This window comes from Cornus florida, unplaced genomic scaffold, assembly GCF_030987335.1.
Source record: "Cornus florida cultivar Cherokee Brave unplaced genomic scaffold, ASM3098733v1 CherokeeBrave_3.0.0_Hap2_Chr03, whole genome shotgun sequence".
In the NCBI taxonomy this organism is placed as follows: domain Eukaryota; kingdom Viridiplantae; phylum Streptophyta; class Magnoliopsida; order Cornales; family Cornaceae; genus Cornus; species Cornus florida.
This window is the reverse complement of record NW_026775573.1, coordinates 782265-805507: the sequence shown is the minus strand read 5'-3', so window position 1 is coordinate 805507 and position 23243 is coordinate 782265. Positions and strand designations below refer to the sequence as shown.

Here is a 23243-nt window from a genome sequence, read left to right as displayed (position 1 = left end):
AAATCGTCAATCTTAATAAAGCAGACACCATGGTGGTCAACAAAATACACACACTATTACATACACCAAAATGCTGGCCGGCCCATCACGATTACGCTCCTGATAAAAGGATCAGTAGTTCAATCCTTCCCGCCTCAAGCCTAGCCCAGACATTCTTGATGTGTGGTTTGAGTATTAGGATAGGCAATTCTTGAATATGGTCGCAAAAATTATATTTAGCATCAACAAAAAGAAACAAATGTTACATTAAAGATATACAAGAAGCAAAACCTTGAAGAAGAAAAAAAATACCAGCCAGACACCGGTGATTTTACATTTTATTTGCAACCAGAAGATTACAAATGGTAGTATGAAAGAAATTACAAGCTCATTATGATAATAAAAAAAATAATAATAAAAAAAAAAAAAAAAAATTGAGATCCTCATTTGTTGGGAGATGGTTCAGTGCTCCCAACAGAGGAATATTGGCTATAGATTTTTTTTTTTTTTTTCCCTACTGGTAATCTAATTCATAAATTTCCGGCAATTAGGAGCTTTACACAGGCAGGGTACTTTAGATTCATCACGCTCATCGGGATCAAACAAGTAATCATACCTGTGAGACAAAAATTAAACTTGTCACTCAGGATTAGTGGTCAGTGCCAGAGTATACTAATTCCTTAACAAACACATAAAAACTGAAGAAACAACGCAGATAAATGTAAAGTAAATCAACGTGAGAGAGCAAGAGAGATGGGGAGGCCACAAAATCATACGTTAACTCATCACCAGCAGAAAAATTAGTCTTTGCTATGAGAACTATCCGGCTCTCTTCCTCACCCACGCTCATGATCCTTGCATAGCAGTTGGGCATGCACTGCAGCAAAGGAATTAAAATGTTTAAGCTCGTGGCCTACAAGTAAATATAAATTTACATACGCATGTGTGAAGAACGCCAATATATACAGTTCTCAATGCAAGTAATAAATTAAAAGGAAGGACTACATCCACAACAATTATGACAATATCACAACCCCGTAAATGAAAAGGCAAGTTACATAGGTCATGGAAGAAACCAAAAGATTTATCAATGCATAGGATAAATAGAACTTGAGTCAGTGGAACCCACTCAAGGGACAGGCATAATATGATGTACATAACTAAAGCTGGGTCTAGATGAGTTTTTGGCTGCTAAATGCAACCAGACTCAGCCTAATGCATGTTCATCGTTTCTATCCTACTATAAATACTTATGCTGGTCTCCAATTTTGTAAAAACGTTAAGTGTTGTGTATTCCAACTGCACATTCTGACAGGATTGATTGCAAATTATAACACAAGCTATGTCAGCATGTAAGGATACCTAAATCACTGCGACATGACCAGCCTGACCTAAACAACCAAACCTGCACTTTGGGCTACTGGCTACATCAAATCGAACAACGGGCAAGCACTAATACTCCGCTTGTTTCATCATAAAATGTTACACACTAGAAAATATTTCAATGTAAACTTTTTTTTATATGTAAAATAGAATTGTTTTCCTTATTTTCAGTGAATATTCTATTAAAAGAAGAAAAAAAATTATACTGCGTCGTATTTTTCCGCAGGACCTAACCTGCAGTATTGTCACCACAGCAGAGTTTAACCGCCAAGTTACATCCAAAAGCATGTTAGAATATACCAAGAAGTATCATCCACCTCAAGGGCTAGCTCAAACAAATGGACGTGTTGATCTAAAACCATAGCATTTCCTTGGCAAATTGCAAATGAAGAAAAGCCACCTCAGCTATAAAAATAAACAATTTGAACAAGATTCTAGCCTGCTGTCATTGGTTAATGACGCTAGATGTCAACCAGAATGCCAGTTTGACTGAGATTTACCACCTCGCTGGCTCACTCTAGACCAGTAATAACTCTGTTAATCATTGAATCATAGAGCCTAGGATCTATAGACCATGCTTAAATCAGAGCGCCAAATTTGACTTACCAAAATTCAGACACGTGATTTATTTTCGTCATTTGAAGTAAAACATTTACTACGGAAAATGTTTTACCCTCTAATATGCAACCAAACATTGGAAATTGAAAATTATATTCTCAGGAAAATGTTTTACGTTGAAATAAACAGACCATAACTAATATGCCTACATTCAATCAAATCTGCCCCAAGTCATCCCTTATACACATCTTGAATCTGCTATATTAACTTACTGAGTGATTGATTAAGCGTGCTATATTCCCCTTGTTTGTGGCATCAATTACAACTTCCTCACTGATCTTGAAGAACTGCAGAAAGCATTTAATCAAACCTTTAGAAACATTTTTTTGAGACAAAACAGCAGTCACAAAGTAATCATCAGAAATGAATCCACTCAGAAAAAAGATATCACTGGAACAAGATGATCAACTAAAAACTAGCTCCGTGTACTAAAAAAGCACTATCGCATTAGGAAAAAGCAAAAGGAAAGGCCCAGTCAGGTTTAACACCCATATGATCTTGTGCATCACACAAGGATGTAGCTGCCCCAACAGAAAATTTCTTCAACTTTTAGGGGAATGGAACTTGCAGTACCACAGACAGATACAAATTATCTGAGCTTAAGCATTTTCTTAAGTACTTTTCTTTTTTTCTTTTTCCTATTTGAAACTCACACACCCACTTTGCCCCAAACGGGACTTGAACCCTCGACCTTTTACTGTGGAAAGTGAGGAAGTACCGCTGGTGAGAGGGAGGGAGAGATATTTAGAGAGGAAAAAAGAAGCTGTAGCATCTGAACCAGACCAAAAACAACTTCAAGCCATAAAAAAGGATGGCAAAAAAAAAAAAAAAAAAAAAAAGAAAAAGAAAAAGTGGGTTAGTAGGTGAAAGTTTGCCGCAGAGTACTTAAAAATTACTAAAATGTTGATAACTTTCAAACCAATCTTTGTAATGCTAATCTATGAGTTATTCTAACAACTTGGCCTAGTCATGAATCAAAGTCATCAAAGTTTAAAGCACTTATCAAATCAAAGAAATCATTGGATTAGAACGGCAATTGATGGGTGGGCACATGAATGTACAATCACAAAGGATCAACTCACATAGCAATCTTTGCCTTCCAACCGATAGCGTGCTTCCCTCAAATCTGCAACGCTGCGCCTCACCTGCTCACCACGATACTCAAGAACCTGGAGAAAGATGTGAGCAACATGGAAGATTTCATCAGTACCAAGCAAATAATAAAAACTTGGTGAAAATTCAGGCTACCAAGCATGAAAACGTGAATAATGGCCTTTTGGAAGAATTCTTTCACTCAAAATCCAGCCTAATAGTAGTTCTTTAAGGAACTAATATTTCAAAGAATGGCAGGAAAAAAGGGACATATCAAACAGATGGAAAAGTGACAAAAATATTATATTTTGTCTCAAAATATGCAAGTTGTAAGGGGCTATCTTTGAAATACTTTTAAAATATTATGGGTTTAAAAAACGAGGAGGACTATAGGAGACTATTTCATGGTATCGAGAAGTACCATTTCTCCTTCTTGAATGTTCCGGCGTGCAAAAAGGCCCCATCCATGTATTCCAGATTTACCAAAACAAACCCGATTATTTTCCGTTCTCTGAGGAAATGAAAGAACACTGATATATGAGAAAATTCTATCAGGAAGGCAGTAATCATTGCTCATAGAGAAAGATATTTGCCTGCAAGTGGTTAAGTCTTTCCTTGAATGTAGAAAAAGTCTTTGGATATTCAACTTCCTGTAGGGGGCAAAAAATAACATATTTATTTATCCTAAAAAGAACATGTTTTGGAAGTATATAAAAAACAAATAAAAAAATACAAACATAAAATTACTTCGTATGAGCTTAAGCAATCTATCGCATCTAAGGAATGATGACTTGGCCCCATCAGTCGGTGGAATATTGGCCTTTCTCCAGCCCTCTATAGAAACAGGAAAACAAACAGAAAAAAATAAAAAATAAATTGTACCACTAAATAAAGCTAATCTGAGGAGACAATTAGAATATTCTTCTCCTTCACAAAGAACGAAATGCAAACTTTTTGACGTACATAGAAAAAGAAGTTAAAAAATATCCAACAAAAAGATGTTTGTATATGCGCAAGGTGCAATAGTAGATTACCTTGTTGTTTGATCTTTTAAAGATGCGGCACCTTGCAGCAGAGCGTGGTTCGCACTCATTAGGATCAGTTGATGAACCAGCAAGTTCTGTTCTCTTAGATGAATCTAGTCTTGAACCCCTAAAACACTGTGCATGATTCTTCTTTTGAAGCAAGCTTCTGGTAGAGAAAACCCCTGAAGGAGTGTCTACAACAAGAACATTATCTGGGTTTGGGACCCTGCAAGAGAAAATGGTATGAAGACATAAAACCTGAAGCAATAGCTGGTTCTTAAAGCAGAACTATAATTTTATACTATACCCTTTTTCATAGTGTGGAGAGTGAGTGAGTGAGTGACTATTAACACCGCAAATCAAATTTTTACATACTTTGAAGCTCCAGACAACTTAATTTTGTTATATAGTTGTACATTAAAATATCATTATATTCCTTTCTTTACAGTATTACTTAAAACTAGTAAAGTACTTGTCTTGAACACATATTTGCGTAAATAAAATAGTTTTTACCTTAATAAAAAATGAATATTTAATCAACCCCAAAGGGTTGGCTCAAGTGGTAAGTCACTTGTCCCTGCTGCCTCAGGAAGCATCAGGTCTAAGGTTTGACTCATCTTGGGGGCAAACAATTCCTTGGAGGATGAATATTTAATCGTGCCCCTGTATTCTTGGGTTTGGAGATTTTTAAAATCCAATTCCCATATTTAACAAGATCTCACATCACTATAAACATTGCAACACCTCACAAAAACAGAAATGACCATAACGAACATATAAGTGTTACTGCAGGCACGTGATGACCATATAATGGTTGCTATACATGCACAGACAATGAGGATACAGTATCCATATATCAGTCAAAGGAAGGAAAAAAAAAAAAAAAAAAACGACCAATTATAATGGAGGCCTCTTTTTTCTTAAAGGAAGGGTCCTCCTTTCTTGAATAACTTTAGCGTACTCAAAATATTAAACCTGTTAGGGTCCAGGCTCCGTGATGAATATAGAGAGTGGGTTTCATGTTGCACAGAGAGCCCTTCATAGTCAACATAAAGGACAAAGAGAAACAAGAAGAGTACATGAAAAAGAAAAAAAAGGGAGAAGGGGCATAGTTCTTACCTGTGAACAGCACAATATGATACCCATTTGGTTATTTCTTTCCCATTCTTCTCCGAGCAATGCAACTGAAAGTTAATATGAGAATAATCGAATCACTTCATACCAAATGTGAGAAAAAGAAAGTAAAAGTAGAAAAGAGGGGATAATGGCATCCAAAATAAAATGAAAACTGAATCAATTAGTTGAATACAATTGGTAAAAAAAAAATCAAAATATGCCAAATGCCCAATCATCTAACAATTTAGTCTTGTCACAGTCACTTTTTATTTTTTTTTATAAGTATAAACAAATCACTTATTCATTGCCTTAAAAATGGCAATTTTGGCTGGTGACTGGAGTATTAGTCATTTAAGTATCAAGGAAACCTTTTTCCTGCTTGAGTTATCACCCAGTTGCAATAGATACCACACACACTATAAATATTGTATATAGATCTAAACATAAAATAACTATATTTCCAAACCAATGTACGCAACAATGAATGCCATGAGAGTTGGTGACAATTGTGTCCTCTATGAGTATGCTATCAGAATATTTGGACTAATGACTATCGCTTATTTAATGTGTGACTTCCCTTCACTAGCAAATATGAAACAACCAAGCTTTATGTGCTATATTGTGTTCAACAGAATATCTGGCTAATGCCCTTTTAGTGGAAGATCTCCACACCCACATCAGAGGTCTCAGATCTCCTGTGATATGCCGGTAGACCAGCACAAAGTTCCAATTTTTCATATTCCTGAGATCACAATAAGCACTAAAATAGATGATGGGCACAGAAACAAAATGAGTGTATATAATGCCTAACATTTAAAACACATAAAATCTACAAGGAAAATAATCTCTGGTCCCTAGGCCCTAGTAACAGTAATAATTGAACACATCAAGTGAACCCCTGATAGGAAAATTCTACAAGATTACTAATAGGCCAGTGGCCTAGCGGTACCAAACCCCTACTTCCCAAAGCAAGGTTAGGGGTTTGAGTCTCAGTGGAGACATGTGTGTGTGAGTACCAACTAAGAAGAAAAATATCCGCAAGATTAGGTAGGGTAATATCTTATTTTCCTGTTTCCTCATAGACAACACTTACAGCAATCCTTTCTTCTTCTTATCAAACCCAAACCTCATCCCTTCCTCAAAGATTCCATCCAAGCACTTGAGCACTGTTTGGAAAACACCAAGCAGCCAAGACACATTTGGAGTTGGTGCTTATGGTGTTGAGAATGGCAATGAGGTTGCAGCAGATGACGTGGTACTGGTGTTGGCAACAATATTCCTGAAGCGGCCATTGGTCAAAAAAGGTGGAAATGGAGGTGTGATCAACACGAGGTAGAAGAGGAGGTGGGAGGGCATCAGATGTGTAGATTTTAGTGGAAGACCATGGTGGTGGCTATGCAGTGATGCTGTTGGTAATGGTGTGGTGGAAAAATATTCAGAGCAACTGAATATTTGGATGTGGTGGTGGTTGATGCTGTAGTATATGGGTTATTATTATTATTATTTTTTTTTTTGGGGAGGGGGGGGGGGGGGGGAGATGATACAATTGCAATAGCATATAACCGCAGTGTGATTTGCAAGTTGATCTGTTTTCTATTTCTGCAAGCTTCTTTTTTTATTCATGATCTGCATAGCCTTTCTTTTGTATTCATTCTTCAGAACCGCCCAAGCACCAAACATTTTCTGCAAGCCTTTTTAATTGTTTTTTCAAGGTTAGAAACTAGAAGGTGCAACCTACTAATTCGGAACTATACTTAAATCGCCACTCTCTTTCAAGCCTAATGAGTAACATTTGACAATCACTTCAGTGACTTGGGGAGTCATGCAATTATATTAGTTATAAAAAAAAAATGGTCTTATAGACAAACCAAAAATGCAGAAACTTACTTCCGTGTAGTATCCCGCTCTTGATGCACACATTGCATGAAAATAAGTGGTGCACTTGCAACACTGTGTGCAAGATCCATGAACCTGCTTGCAGATTACACATGTCTGTAATTCATGCAAATAAAACACACTTCGATCACAAAACTTGAAAAGTATACTAATGTAATAGAATTTCTAGATTTATCAGCTGAGAAACATATCCAAACAAGGAGAGGGGGGAGGGGGTTTCAAATACTAGAAAATAATAGCAAAGCAAGAGTCAAAAAACTACATGCTGGAATTAACTTCCTTTGGCTATAAAAAAATTGACAATACCAAAGAAGATACACGGATTGACATAAGCATGTGCTGTAATTCTGTGATTGAAGCGTCAGTAAAGAATTACCATCCGTCCATTCTATTTCAAACAAGACTTGTACCTTTACAAAAGAATTTGACGGAATTCTAAGAAGTCCACTGGCAGGTTCCATTTTTTCATCATCTAGGAAAGCAACTTCAGGCCGAAACCATGCACATGTTACATGAACCCACAGGGTGTCGACATCGGCTGGCTTCAAAGCACCCCCTACAAAAGCAGTACTCCAAGAGTAAAAATAAAAAAAATAACAGAACAAAATTGGAGGTTCCAACAAAAAAATAAATGTGTTACATGGCATACCTTTTACAGGGCATAGGCAACATTCTCTCTCAAAATCAGGAGTCTCACATGCCCTGCAAACCCATGAAGTGAAGTCCTGAACATTTCTTGCTCCATAACATTCTTGATGGACAGCTATTTGACACCTGTACAGAAAAAGTAAATCTCAGAAATGCAAACACTGTCCAACTCATGTCAGCATATACAATTTATTTCAAATGCACCAAAAACAGCCCAAGCATAAAAATCTGCAGATGATGGAAATACCTGTTGCAAATAACTATTTTGTTATAGTCCCAATCTACAACCCATCTACAAATAGCACATCGTTCTGTTGTCCACTTTGCATAAACAGGTTCATACTTCTCTGTCAAAGTGAAACTAGCACCACAATCAACTTTCTTGTTTGTTGAAAATTTAAGCAGACTAGAAAAAAAAATTTTAAAAATATCTGCAGTTGTTGTCCAAATAAATTAAAAATATATATAAATACCCTTTAAAATGTAAGAATTTTTTTTTTTTTTTATAAGTAAAAATGTAAGAATTTCAGTGAAGTACACAATTACCTTGCAAAAAATCAAATAATTGCTGCTTCTGCAACTTCAAAGGATTAAACCCATGTGTGTTATACTCTGCCATCTGTAGGAAGTATTTAAAATTTAAATTAAATAACTTTGATTGACAAAGGGAAAGTTTTGGTCAACTATATATGACGTGAAGTTTTTTCCATCCCACCCCACCCCACCCCCACCCTCAACCACCATCCAAGGAAAATAGAAAAAATACAAATCATTAATCTAAAAAGCTAAAAGAAATTTTATAACATCCAACTAACATGAAAAACAATGATATACGCTTGAAATATAATTTGAAACAGCCAACTGCTTCGTCAAAAAATGGCCTTTTCTAGACATAAGTACTCCTAATCAAGCACTTGTTTCAAAATGATAATTAATCTGCTCTTATTTGTTGAAGGAAAGAAGCTAATGAAATAGAGAGAATGGAATTGGTGATGGTTAGAGCATAGTGCAAGTAAATTTGGTGTGGTAATTTGGCTAGATAGAGAAAGCAGAAACGTTATCTTGTGGGCTCTAGTGGTGTTGCTTTCAGGAGTCACGTGAGGGTAGGATGACGACTGTATCAGTTAAACATCCAAATCCATTCTTCAATTACTCGCCAGAGTATAACCATCTAAAACAATAAGCTAGTGGACATATATGGGAGCAAAGTTTTTTTGATAGTTAAATTACGCCAGTGTCATTCCTTGCTTACAAAATCTTTAGGCAAAGAAGAGCATCTTATTTCCAGAAATGGCCGTTTCTGCACACACTGTAACAGCCATTTACACAGGATCTTTTGGAAAAAGTACTCTCTTATGAATTTTCAGGATTTGAATTACGAAACAAAATGGAAGTTCTAATCACTTATCAAAAAAAAAATTGCAAGTTCTAATTGGTAGAGAGAAAAAAATATTAACAATACATGACTAGACCCAAGCCAAGGAGTTAGCGACTAACTTCTGTAATAGGCAAAGACAAATAAAATAATACAGGGGAATTTCTAGAATTATTGCAGAAAACTTGCCAAAAAACAAAAGAGAAGCCTACTAAAGAAAAGCTATGGATGAGTACATTCAATCTATAAATACACTTTGACAAATCTGGTGCCGAAGGGCATGTAGGAATTAGGTTGGTAGATTTCGTGTTCAAAACTAGTGTCTGTATCTTCTTTTTTTTTAAAGTTAATGTCAAGTTGATTACCACTTGTCCAATGGCAGAGTTGGATGGAATTGGAGTTACAACCAAGGGCAGAATTTGCCACACATATATGCACTCATTAGGATTCATTTAGGAAGCACGGACACTCCAAAATGGGTGAAGAATCCGTGTCCGACACGGACACGTGTCGGACACACCAAAAAAGGTGTCTAGAATTTTTTTATTTTTTTTAAATTTCGGACACGGCTCAGACAGCTCAGACACGGCTCGGACACACTTTTCTGGATTTTTTTTTTTTTTTTTAATTTTTAATGCTGATATGTTAATTTTTTATTTTTTTTTAAAATTTTTAATGCTGATATGTTCTATTTTTTGTTTTGTACTACCCTTAAGATGCTGATATATATATATACTAACCTAAAGATGCCACAATTCGCCGTGTCCATGTCCTAAAGATGCTGATATATATATATACTAACATATCAGTGATATATATATATATATATATTCCAACCTAAACATATCAGTGTTTCCTTCTTTTTTTTAAATTGTTAATGCTGATATATATATATATATACTATTCGCCGTGTCCGTGTCCTAATTTTTTTGGATTTGCCATGTCGCCGTATCCGTGTCGTGTCGTATCCATGTCCCGTATCTGTGTCTGTGCTTCTTAGGGATTCATACATTCATCAATTAGGGTTTCGTAAATTTCATGATTTGTTTCACTAAAATCCTTTTTGATATGCATAAACGTACAATTAGTAAATTGTCTTGTTTAAAATTCTATTTGGAAAAGGACAAGGGATTTTAATCGATCCAAGGATCAACCATATCGATCGAGCAACATCTTAACTCGATTGATCGAACTATGGAAAAAGCAATTTTCTTTTCTAGTCACAACTCTAAAACTCTAATACTTCTGTCTCTCTATATTGTATATAAGTACTTAACTATTTTAGAAAAATTGATCACACTCAGAGAAGACAATGGAGAGCAATATACTAAGAGTGCTAATAGTTTTTTGTTTTCATTCATCAATATATTGCATGTTAGATTGGTGAATGATCATGTACATGTGGACAATCTATTCTTGCTGAGCTGAATTAGAGTTCAACACAATCAACCTACTCCTCAGAGATCAGTGTGGACAACTGGACCATTAGATTAAAGTGCTAGAGAAGAAGCAAATTCCATAAGGAGCAAAATCCGTTGATAAGCAAACGTAGACTGGTAACCGATGACTATTCACGAGAGGACTGGTGTGTGTCTGGAGACTCGAGTAAGTGAGTATGAGTTTGGTGGACCAGTCTGTGTCAAGAGGTAAGTAGAAGCAATATGCCTTTATGACAAATAAAATTGTCTAAACACTTCCAGGTACAGATTTATTCATTGTGTTTAGCAATTCTTTCAAAATGAGAAGATGTGGTACAAACCCATTTTTCCAGCGGTAGCATTGAACCCTTCACTTTGACGCTGACCTTCCATTTTTTGGCTCTAGAGCCTGTATGTCGTTCCCATTCACCAAGAGTTTGTTTCTTTTCCCCACATGAACCGCACTTGCATTGAACTCTAACAGAAGAAGGAAATGGAGTAAATTATAAATAAATAAATAAATAAATAAAATCCCATCCACGGACCTCAATAATAATTATCAGATCACCACATGTTTGTTATATGGGGAAAAAATATGAATTATTAATCAGTCTCTGTCAGCCTAACATAAGCAAGCAATTCAGATTGATTTTCTGAGTTTCAAGTTGCTGCTTAACATTCAAGACACATTTATTTTTATTGCCTTGTTTTAGCATAGTAAGGGAAAAGAGGGAATAACTCAATTAAATCATAGCTCGTAATTCTTCCTAGAATGGTCATTTACTCGAGCACAACCAACTCAAGCAGATACAGCAGATATTTACTATCTGAACTGACATGTTACACAAACAAGAGAACAAAAAAAAAAGTACGAGGCTGCAAAAGAGTTCAATTCCACCTATTATCCATTCAACGTTAACAATATTTATGTTCAATAACTCATCATTTGTATATAAATTGGTCACTTTCATTACATTGATCATCATAATAATAGACATTATTCCAATAATTTGTGGCAGCCACCTCCACTTCTTGCACTGGGAGTTCAGGATCAAAGAAAAATCATCCTCCTAGAAAATTGATGATTCGGTTGAAATCTTGTTTTGGCAAACCAAAGAAAAATCATACACCCAGTGTTTTTTAGAGATTGTTTCTGGTGTAGGCACAACATATAGCTCAATTTACAAATTTAATATGTCATGAATTATCTAAACAACTTCCAAATTGTCTTAAATAATGTTGTCAATTTTTTCCCAGACATGCCTAGCGTATCTTAAGAGTGAGGCTTCAAATGCCTGGACTTCATGGGGCTAGTCATTGAAGAATATTCCCTCAGTACTATAATATAGTAATTACCAACAATAATGTAGAAGATAATCTTATTTAGGACCTACAAGGATAAATGAAATAAATTTTGTTATCCGTATATTAGTGTTGAGTGTGAAAAGAAATTGAGAGGACGCATATATTTTTTTCTTGATCCAAATGCAGCAATTGGGTGAAAAAAGGAGTCCCTTCCCACACATCTTAAGAACCCAAACCTTGACAAAGGCAGGATTTGATTGAGCAAGTACAATAACGTTGATATTCATAATATTATCATTGATGGTCAGCATCAATAACCTACATGTTTATGATAGAAATTCATGGAAATGGCCATTAACTCATTATCTACTTCCCCAGAAGAAAAAGGTTAAGTTTCATAGATAGAAGGTAAAGTGTTGGATCGATCTTTTTTCGTAAAACTCGTACAAAATCAAAGTTTCAGAGGCTTACAAATGAAGACTTGGAAAATAAATCCCTTCCATGCCGGTGCAGACAACAGCTATCTTGTCAGGCAGCACTGTCTGTCCACTGGTTTCTAGAGAACTGTTTTAATAATTGTCACATAATTAATTATAAAACAGAAGGGTGGGAAATATCCATAAGAAGTTATTGGAAAATCAGATAAGTATTGCAGCCAAAGGAAAAGCAAAAAAACAACACGAATAATGGCACGTAATGCTGCTGACAAACCTGACATTTGACTGCCTTTTTTCTGCAACTGGCAATTCATAATTAGACTTTGAATTGCATTCAGGGCAGTAATAATCAGTGACTTCCAGAGCCTTCAAAAACATCATCTAGTTAGTAATCCTTTCCCATCATGCATCTGAGTGACAAAAACTATAATGTTGCATATTACGCATTACAAACATACAGACCTTGAAACGCTTGTCAGAAATGTTGGCACACTCAGCATGCACCCAAACGTTGCACCCATCACAGCATACCTAGTTCACCAAAAATGTTCAAACTAGAATCTCATAAATCATTCCTCTTTCCTTCTTTTTTTTAGAATTAAAAACCTAACTAGAAATGCAGATAATCTCACCCAACTTCCACCATCTGAATGATGCCAAATCTTCTTGCATATGCCACAATATTGTTTTGATTTTAGTAACTGCAACCACAATCCATGGGAACGTTGGTTAGAAACAAAACTATAATTTTACAAATTATACAAGATCTAGATACATTGTGACATGCATTCTTCTGAACCTTAACACAATGTTCACAAAAAAGCTGGGCATCAGAAGCAGAGTCCTTTGTTCTGTTTGTTCTTTTGCATGGCAGAAGCAAGCCACAGCCGCCACAGGACCGTGAATCCTTCTTATCAAATGCAGCCTGCAAAGGGAAAATATCATAATGAAGCCAAATCACAGTTTAAAAGCATTGCAAATTGAAAAAGTAATTTTCAAGTGCAAATTGAATTAGTAATTCGAAGATTAAAATCAGAATATTACAAGTAGAAGATAATCAATAGGACATGTCCAAGAGTTTGAATGGTTTTTAAATGCATTACAAAGCAGCGTCTTCCACTTTATTGATGTTAAATGAAAAGCAGTAACTGTAATCCAAACATTAATGCATAATTATCTACAGTCGATTTCTGTTACAAATATAATTAATTGTTTCATATGGTAAGTGGGCCACATAGATCCATTATAATGATGATTGCTCATGTGGATTACATATCAATGATAGGTTTACTAGTCATGGCCGCAGTTAGCCACTACAGGGGATGCACCCATAAACAAGCTCCTTCCTCGGTCGTATCTTTCAGTTACTAAATTCAGTCATTACCCACTTCTCTTTTCAGTTGCTTTTGTGTATCAGAATTCTCTCTTAAATTGCCAAGTGGTAATTTCTTGTACAGATGTATAATCAGACCAAAAAAGTGTTGGCTTAATATAACAGTATAGAACTACAGATGAGACAACTATTTTTTTTAGGTTATTGTATATTTAACACAATGGGAAGCGATATGAACAGAATAAAATCGCCAGCTCCAAGTTTGAGAACCACATGATCCACTAGAGTGGCATAGAATGCACCAAAAAGTCCTTGAATCTACAAACATAAAGAAGGGGAAAACTCTCTAAAATATAATTTATACAAAATGACAACAGTTATTAGCATCTTTGAATTTTAGGGGCATCTAAAGCCACATGCTTTGGTTCGAGTCTCCAAAAGAGATTGCACCCCCAAAAAATGGCAAGCACCACAAAACAAAATGTTCATGGTCTTCCAGGATAATCTCATTGACATGGACACAGAATTGGATATAAAGAACATGAAATGGACTCTGACAACTTGCCTGGTTATGAGAGTAGCATTCCTGATCTTGATTGGAACCAGTCACCTCTTGGATTTCACTATGATTTGCTACTGGAGACGCTTCGTGACCACTCCCAAGAACAGTGTCTATGTAACCATGTTCTGCTAAGACCGCCTCCTCTATTGCCTTTTGAAAATCACTTCGCTTGCTGCCATTTAACTGTGTCTGCCCCTGAAATCTGAGCAAGGAAGAAAAATCATCAAACCTAATAGATCTCCTAATTACAATGAATTTAATATAAACTATAAAACATCTGTCACGAACAAACCTGCACAAGTACTCTAGGAAGGGAAAGATCATTCCTTGTTTCACCCATGCATAATCCTGCCCATCACCAATAATTTAGGTCACAAAAATAAATTAAAAGAATTTCCTTCAGAACATAATAAGTATGTGCTCTCAACTCTATGTATGCAGATGTCTCGATAATCCAGTGAGTTAGTGCCTCCGGTGGACTTTGGAGAGCACACTTCTTGGAATAAAAAAAAAAACTCTATGTACTCTGTAAACATGCATAATACGTGCATAATTACGTGTATGGAAGTGTGTGTTTGTATGTGGGTAGGTGTAAAAATTGCATGCACGTCAAAAAATGAGTCAGAGAGATTAATTACCCTTCCATTTTTGGAATGCCCAAAGAACATCACACACATAGTGCCAGGAACACAAGCCCTCAAAACTGGCTTGGGAGCTTCCAGTCGGGGATCAATCACAATCGCTGGCCAAGCTGGGTATTTCTTCCCTGATTTCGCCCAGATTATATCACCCAAACCAAAGTCCTCTGGCCTATAGAAGTCCTTTCTATTTCCAGCCTTCTTTGCAAAATTATCTTTGCCTGTAAACATTCTGTGTTGAAGCTCACCAGACCCTACCAAGGGCGAACAATTTCCTTCATGAATAGATGTTACCGAACTATGAGAACTCGAATACATTTTAGTGTCCAAAGCCTTGAATTCTGTACAACCCATTTCAGCTTCCTCTGGTTTTACAGAAACTTCATTGCACTTCTGCTTTTGGAAGCTAAACTTGGTCTCCTTGTGCTTAGTTCTCTTCTTGTGGGACAATACAGTTTCGTCGTCAATAACAGAGTCATTAAAACGCGATGGAAGCACCTGGATACGTCCACGTGAAGATTTAATCAGCGGAGGACGATACCACTGTGACGAGGTCTGATTCTTAACTCTGGAAGCTCTGTGATTGTTTGAAGAATTCAACTCTACGGCACCGGCATAGTAGGCTGCTGCTCCGGTGCAACGAGAATCCACGATGCTGCTGCTATTATCTTCAACAGTGTCACCGAAGCCCCTTATTAGAGGAATTGAATTGAACCCAATTGTTTTCTGCTTTTTCGGATTCACAGAAAAGACATCCTCGTCGTCTTCTTCGCCGTCAATATATGCTTCCGTGCAGCGCTTGAGGTTCGCCATTTCGAATTTCAGCGTCTGTTTAAAAATCATCTTCTCTATCAGCAAAACCCAATCATTGAAATCAACAACTTCGCTTTCTGAGCCAACAAAACCCTAATTGACATCAAACTTAATAAAAAAAGACAATTAAAATCGCCACTCGTATTTTCGGATAATTGTTCTGCAAATCTGGATCGATGATTTTATCCCTTAGGCGTAAATTCAGCCCCAATTCGCAGCAAGTTGCTGCGAACCCTAATTATAACCAGAAATTCGAACGGTAAACCGGTGAGATTCAACCGATATACGGATTCCTACTCTTTACAGCCGAGATAAAACTAAAGAAAAAGAAAATTTGGAATCCGCCCACCAATTCAATGTTATAAAGCAACTTTCTGAAGAAAATCAGTAGATTTTCCGGGAAAATAAATTGAATTGACGGAATGTAAAATCCGAACTACGTAGTGCTCAGGAGATCTATCCGTCGGGTAGAAGGAAAGTGAAAGAATTTCTATATATGATATCTATATATAATGTTTATTACTATAATTCCGACAAAGTGAAGTTATTGGTCGGTCAAGTTTTCGTATGGTTTTGGCTCCAAGATTGCAGCGAAATTCGAAACATGACGGAAAATATGAAAGGAAAAATGAAAAGGAGGAGGGAGATGGATGTGTTTGGTAGGCGCGAAACGAAAATTAGAAAGTACTCGGTAGCATGTACGGGGGGTTTATGTGCTATACTTGGGAGTGATTGGACGTTAGTGCAGTGTTGAGATCTTCCTGATTGTCCGTGCCTACTGTGTTGACTTGTGTGGCCGCTGGCCAGAGTGATAAAAGTTTTGGTTTTATATTGAACGCGTTTGGCAAATTTTGTGAACAACATGCTAAACCAATTTTGGAAATCCCTTGTATGATAAAGTTGGAATTCGTTTAAGATAATATCACAAGTGTGTGTAAAATTTAAAATCACAAGTTATAATCTAGGATGAATTACTTTTTTTATGCGAGGTTTATCCAAATTAGCAATAGTCTTCAACATCAATTAGGAATTAATGTCAAGGCTTTTGGAGTTAACACACATCTCATATATACCCAATCATTCCTTTATCCGAATCCGGCGTAGGACAAGCTCCCCTTATTACAATAGGCTTGTTGACGAAGAGAAATCAAAGTTGCATTGGTTGGACGGTGGCAGGTTTAGGCCTACGAAAAGTTCTGATGGCGACTGTCGTGGCAGCAATAGTAGGGCAGCAGTGGCGAAGTTCCCGTGGAGCAACACGCAGGTCTTGTAGGTAATTTCTGTTTCTTTGTTTTGTTTTGTTGCTCAAAATTGGTTCATGGTATTCAATGGATGAGTGATGTCTAGTTGATCATGTTGAAAGTTCTTCTCCTCATGTAGTCTCCCCCCTATCTCTCTGTTGCACGGGAATATTAACATATTAATTTTAATAATTATATACTATTTCATATTGGCGATTTGTTATGATTGATTGAGGTTATATAACAGTAAAATGTGAATTTTGATTTCTATTTTTTATGCATCTTCTTTTGGGGGGTTCTTTTTAAGCTTAAATATGACTGGAAGTTTCTAATTTATTTTTTGTTATTGATTTCACATGATCAGATTTTGGAGTTCTTGGTCTTTGGAATGGGAACTTAATGGGTTCTTTTACTTTATTAGAGAAGTTTTAGGATTCATTGGTGTGGGCAGTTTGGATCTGATTTGCACAGCCTGATGAATATGACATTTTTTTTTGTTAATGTGCACTACAAAGAGAGGGAAATGTGATTTATATATAAAATGGTATAAGGGACATTTTGAGAGCGCAAAAGGATGTTTTAAGAATTGTATAACTTAAAATATTCACGCACACTTCTTAATGGTTATTTATTGACATAATATAAACATTAAACACTCTTTGCCACGTTTTTCAAACTTAACAAATTTATATATCCAAAATAAAAGATAAGGGTGTCAATCGCCCAAAATGTAAATATTATGGATTTTTTTCTTGCTTTGCTCATTTTTAAACACCCAAACCACCCTTAAATGGTAAAATGACTCAAATGACCTTATTAGTATACCAAATGACCATTTAAACCAATTTTAATTTATATTCGGACGGGCACAACCATAAGGCAATTAAGGCGGTTCCATTAGGCCCCCAATGGAAGAAGAGCCCCGTAAAAATGATCTCATTAATTACTTATATTTTTAAAATTTATTAATTTTGTTTTATTTATTTTATTAATTAGTAATTACCAAATAAATAATTGTTCTTCTATTGGTCAATATAATATATTTTTACCAAAAAGTTTTATACTATAGAATAATTAAATAAAAATTATTAGAATATCACTAATATATAATATGAGAAGCCCTAATTTAAAGATTTCACTCCAGGCATCGAACTACAACAAATTGGACTGCTTAAACCTATATAACCTAGCCCACTTTCCCAACCAGTTACAACATTTTTCCTCACTTTTTTTGGCATCAACCATACCTGATCAATCTCTCTCATTTTATCATTATTATTATTATTTATTTATTGTTTTTTGTATCTCAAGTAAGGATGGCAACGGGGGTAGGTTTGGGTGGGTGTACCCTCCTCCTCCCCCACAACCGTTTAAAAATTCCGCCCCCATCCCCTCCCAAAACCGTAAAAACGAGAGAACTTTCAACCCCATTCCCGTGACCGTTTAACAGTTTTACCCCGCGGGTATCCGCCCCGCCCCGTTTAAGACCATAATGTATTTATTGTTGAAATAGATTTACTTTATTTTTTTTTCCCCTCATCTTCAATTCTTCACCATTGCAACTTTCCTTTTAATCAAATTCATTTATTACTTTAATATTGTTATATATGGTACTTAATATATAATTGTAAATATATATGCTATTGAAATAAAGGTATTTAAGTAATTTGTCTATCTAAACGGGGCGGGGTGGTGCGGGGCGACCTCCCTCCACCCCTACACCCAACTCGCACGGGTTTTTATTACATGAAACCATCCCCGCCCATATAAGCAAAACGGTCCCCCAAAACCACAAAAAAGGGGACAGGGAGGGGCGGGGAGGATAACCGAGGGGACGGATCAAATTGCCATCCCTAATCTCAAGTAGTAAGCGAGGAAAAAATTCTCAAAAAAAACAACGAATGATCTAATGCTACGTTTGGTGTGCAGGAATGGAATGGAATGCAAGTGGGAATGGAATGAGAATGGGAATGGAATGGAATGGTCATTCTCATTCTATTGTTTGGTTATAAATATGACATGTATAGGATTGGAATGATAATAACCATTCTAGTGTTTGGTTGGACCAATTTAAAATTTAGAATGGAATAAATTTCTAATTGAATTTTTCAAAATATCCCTCTTAGTAACAAATAAATTAAATTAAATTAACAATAGTGGTGGTAGTGGAAAGCGGCGGCGGCAGCGGTAGTGGTGGCAGTGGCGGTGGTGGAAGGAGGTGGTGGGGGTGAAAGGTAGAGACGGTAGCAATGGCGGTGGTGGAAGTTGGTGGTGGTGGTAATGATGGAAGATGGTAGAAGGTGATGGTGGAAGGCGATGACAGCAGCGTTGGTGGTTGTGGAAGGCGGCGGTGGCGGTGGTGGTGATAGGTGGTGGTGGCGGTGGTGGAAGGCGGCGATGGTGGTGTATGGCTGTGGCAGTGACGGTGGTGGAAGGTGGTGGTGGTGGTGAAAGGCGATAGCAGTGGTGGTGGTAGAAGGTGGTGGCAGTGGTGAAAGGCGATGGCGATGGCGACGGTGGTGGTGGAAGGTGGTGAAAGGCAATGACAGTGGTGTTGGTGGAAGGTGGTGGTGGTGGTGGTGGTGGCGGTAGCGGTGGTGAAAGGTGGTGGCGGTGGAAAGTGGTAGGCGATAGTGAAAGTCGGTGATGGTGGAAGGCAGTGGTAGTGGTGGTGGTGGTGAAAGGCGGAGATGATTGTGGTGGAAGTTAATGGTGGTTTTTGGACTTGGAATATGAGGGTATTTTGGAAAGTCGATTTTTTAAAATAAATTACTTGGGAATGGAATGGCCATTCCATAGATTTAGTTGTGGAATGGATTTTTTTATTCCCAGGAATGGATTTTCATTCCAATGGAATGGCCATTCCCACTTTAAGTTGCATGCCAAACAAATGAATGGTTGGAATGGGTATTCCATTCCATTCCATTCATGCACACCAAACGTAGCATAAGTATAAGAATCAATTTAGGTCAAGTTAAAATTGGTATACATTTCTTACCTAATTTATCACAATTGAATGCACATTTAATGAAATTTTATTTGTTAAATCTAATTCAAAGTCATTACAGTAACAACAATGACAACAAAAAATTAGTAAAATCGTATAATAATCCATTTAATATTCAACGTTCACACACACACAAGGTTTTACTATACACACACACACACACACAAGGTTTTACCTTTAATCAGAGATCTTTGAGCGGAGAATATAAGATGAATCAAATGACTTGAATTATATGTAGAGAGACCCTAAATCTAAGGACAAATTTGAGGATTTGAACTACAAAATATCAATTTCTAAGGGTCGTGACACTTGGTTTTCGAGTTCGCTCGACACATTGTTATCTTGAGCAATAATGAAAGCAAAATGAATCGAGCATATCGCCTATCAATATATAAATGTATAAAAGGGAGGATGAGGACACAGAATTTCCAGACAAGCATCTTTAGAGTATGATGGTATATAGGAAATTTTGTATTCTAGTTGATGACATCAACAAATGCGTCAAAACTTAAACTCACTCGAAAAAATCTTTAGTTGAATAACTTAGATTTAGAGAATGAATATAATATAAGGCTACAAAAGAAAGAAAAAAATCTCATTGTGCACAAAATCTCATTGTGCATTTTGTGTGCGTGTAAATCGATTTAAATTGGGAGGTTATATTTACTTTAGTAAACATAAACTATTTTTTATTAGAATCCAACTCTAATGATTGGGCAAGTTTGTGAGGCTAACTTGAAATATGTAGGAACAAATAAATAATAATTTTTAAAAAATACAATTACGTAAAATTATAAAAATAAGGTGCAATAAAAAAAAATTATAGGACTATCTCCGATATTCAACTAAACCATATTTAATTATATGTGTGACCATAAAGTGGCACCCTTTATCAATCCATGTACGCATCTCCATCCAATCATATATCAATAATAAAATTTAAATTGAGAAATTAGATTATAAGAAGCAAAATATAATCTCTTACTTGAAATAATTAAAAGAACTTTCCCTTTGAAAAATACAATATATAATGAAAACTTTGAATATAGAAAGCATCAATTGAAAATATTACCAATTTGGTATTCCTAATTTCTTGTCTCGCTGAAACCTCACTGAAGTTTGGGTTTGTTCTCCAAAATTTTCGTGTCTCGTCAGAACTTCAGCAGATTCTAGACTTAATCGCCGAAAACTTCGTCGGATTGCAGATTTGATCACCGAAAACCTTGTCTTTTCCACCCTCTTTCTCACTTTCTTAAACTTAGTTTCAACTCTTTGCACATTTAGAATGGGCTCACTTCAAGCCCTTTTATAGTGCATGTGTGGTTATTTAACCAAAGACACCTATAATGGGCCACCTCAAGACCTTTTAGTATACCAAATGACCATTTCAATAAATTTTTGTTAGACAAAATTACCCTTACGGTTGTCTCAACCATATGACAATTAAGGCGGGTGCATAAGTCCCCAATAGAAGAAGAGCTCTATATAGGTGATCTCATTAATTACTTATATATTTCTTTAATACATTAATTATATTTTATTTAATGATTAGTTACCAAATAAACACATTTGTGATTCTATTGGTTAATAAAAGTTCCTTTTAATCGAAAAGTTTTATGTTAGAAAATAACTTTTAAATAAAAATTATTAGTATAATATTAATATAGTTAATGTGAGAAGTCCTAATTTACCAACAGGGTGGTTGGACATGGTTGTGGTCATTTCAAGACCTTTTATAGTTTTTGTGTGATTATTTCGAGCCATTTTATAATGCCTACATGGTTATTTAACCAATGACACCTATAATGGACTCACCTCAAGCCCTTTTAGCATACCAAAAACCAAAGTTAGTTGTATAAGACTATGATTGCTTATATCCAGGGTTGTATCAACTATAAGGTAATTAAGGCGGGTGCATAAGCCCCTAATAAAATAAGAGCCCCATGTATATTACTTATAAGTTTATTTTAATGTATTAGTTATGTTTTATTTAATTTATTAGTTACCAAATAAATATAATTCCTCTTATATTCATCAATACAAGTTTCTTTTAACAAAAAAATTTTGTCTTAATAAATAAATATTATTAGTATAGTATACATATAGTTAACATGAGAAGCCCTAATTTAACGATTTCGCTTTAGACCTCAAATTATATAAAGTCAATCTTGCCTATGTCTATATAACATCCCTCTTTCTAATTTGGGAAATTAAATTATAAGATGCAAAATATAATTTTCAACTTCAAATAATATCAATGAACTTTCGCTTTGAAAAATAGATTTTGAATCGATATATAATAAAAGCTTTGAATATAAAAAGTATTAATTGAGAATATTACCAATTTGGTATTCCTAATTTCATGTATCATCAACACCTCATCGGAATTTGGATTTGTTTGTCAAAAATTTCGTGTCTCGGTAGAACCTTGTCAGATTATAGGCTTTCTCATTTTCTTAAACCTGTTTTCAACTCCTAATACACCTATAATGGGCTCACTTTAAGTATTCGAACTTCGTTGTCAAAAACCCCATCCTTTTCACCAAAAGCTATCACATTATTTCTCACTTTCTTAAATTTGCTTTTAACTCTTGGCATACCTATAATGGACTCATTTTAAGGTGTTTTATAGTACTCGTGTGGTTATTTAATCAATGACACCTATAATAGTCTCACCTCAAATCCTTTGATAGTGCTCATGTGGTTGTTTAACCAATGAGCTCATTCTTACTTTATTTTACTTGCTTTCAATTATTGGCATACTTAAAACTAGCTATCTCAAGCCTTTTAATAGCGCTCATGTGGTATTTAACGGATGACAAAGATGATTGAAAGTGAAAATTTCGCACGCGACTTGCTCGTAAGATCTCTTGTACAAAATAAGAATTCCAAGTCTCTACCCACTAACTATATACTTGTTATTTGTGTTATAAAATGTGAAGCTACCATACTTAAAAATTATTTTGAATGACAATATAAAAAGAAACTAATTTAATTTTTGAAACATTTTCTAACAAAATCAACGTAAAAATTTATGCAATCTAGATTTATAATTGAGCTCTAATATAAATAGTCTAACTTGAACATTTGGTAGGCTCCAAAAGAAGTTTTTGCCTAGTTGCAATGTTACTAACTCGGTACAAATAACATGGCGCGCTTTTTAGAAAATGCTAAAACATATATGGTTAAAAAAAAGTTATTAATGTAAGATATTTTCTTATATTTGTGACCCACATAATTTGGACATGTGATTTACTTCTATTATTTGGTGGTTAAATAAAATATATATCAGATTAATATTATATTATTTGGTAAACTTATAAATTACCTTTATAGTAATTAATTATTGGAGAAGTA

The 23243-nt window shown here is 35.5% G+C and overlaps 1 protein-coding gene across 1 annotated transcript; it reads right to left on the bottom strand.

Annotated features, from left to right (window-relative positions):
• Positions 1-255: 255 nt before the first annotated feature.
• Positions 256-16425, bottom strand: LOC132298906 (histone-lysine N-methyltransferase ATX4-like). The gene is made up of 23 exons (XM_059795259.1): positions 14826-16425; positions 14480-14535; positions 14191-14389; positions 13092-13217; positions 12925-12993; positions 12755-12823; positions 12567-12658; positions 12327-12419; positions 10892-11027; positions 8304-8376; positions 8005-8104; positions 7759-7883; positions 7520-7665; positions 7101-7205; positions 5217-5281; positions 4107-4323; positions 3820-3906; positions 3666-3722; positions 3494-3583; positions 3063-3149; positions 2193-2267; positions 756-856; positions 256-595 (listed from the first exon to the last, which is right to left on the bottom strand). Exons 1-23 carry the CDS (start codon positions 15666-15668, stop codon positions 505-507), a joined length of 3102 nt encoding a protein of 1033 aa, XP_059651242.1. The 5' UTR covers positions 15669-16425; the 3' UTR covers positions 256-504.
• Positions 16426-23243: the final 6818 nt, after the last annotated feature.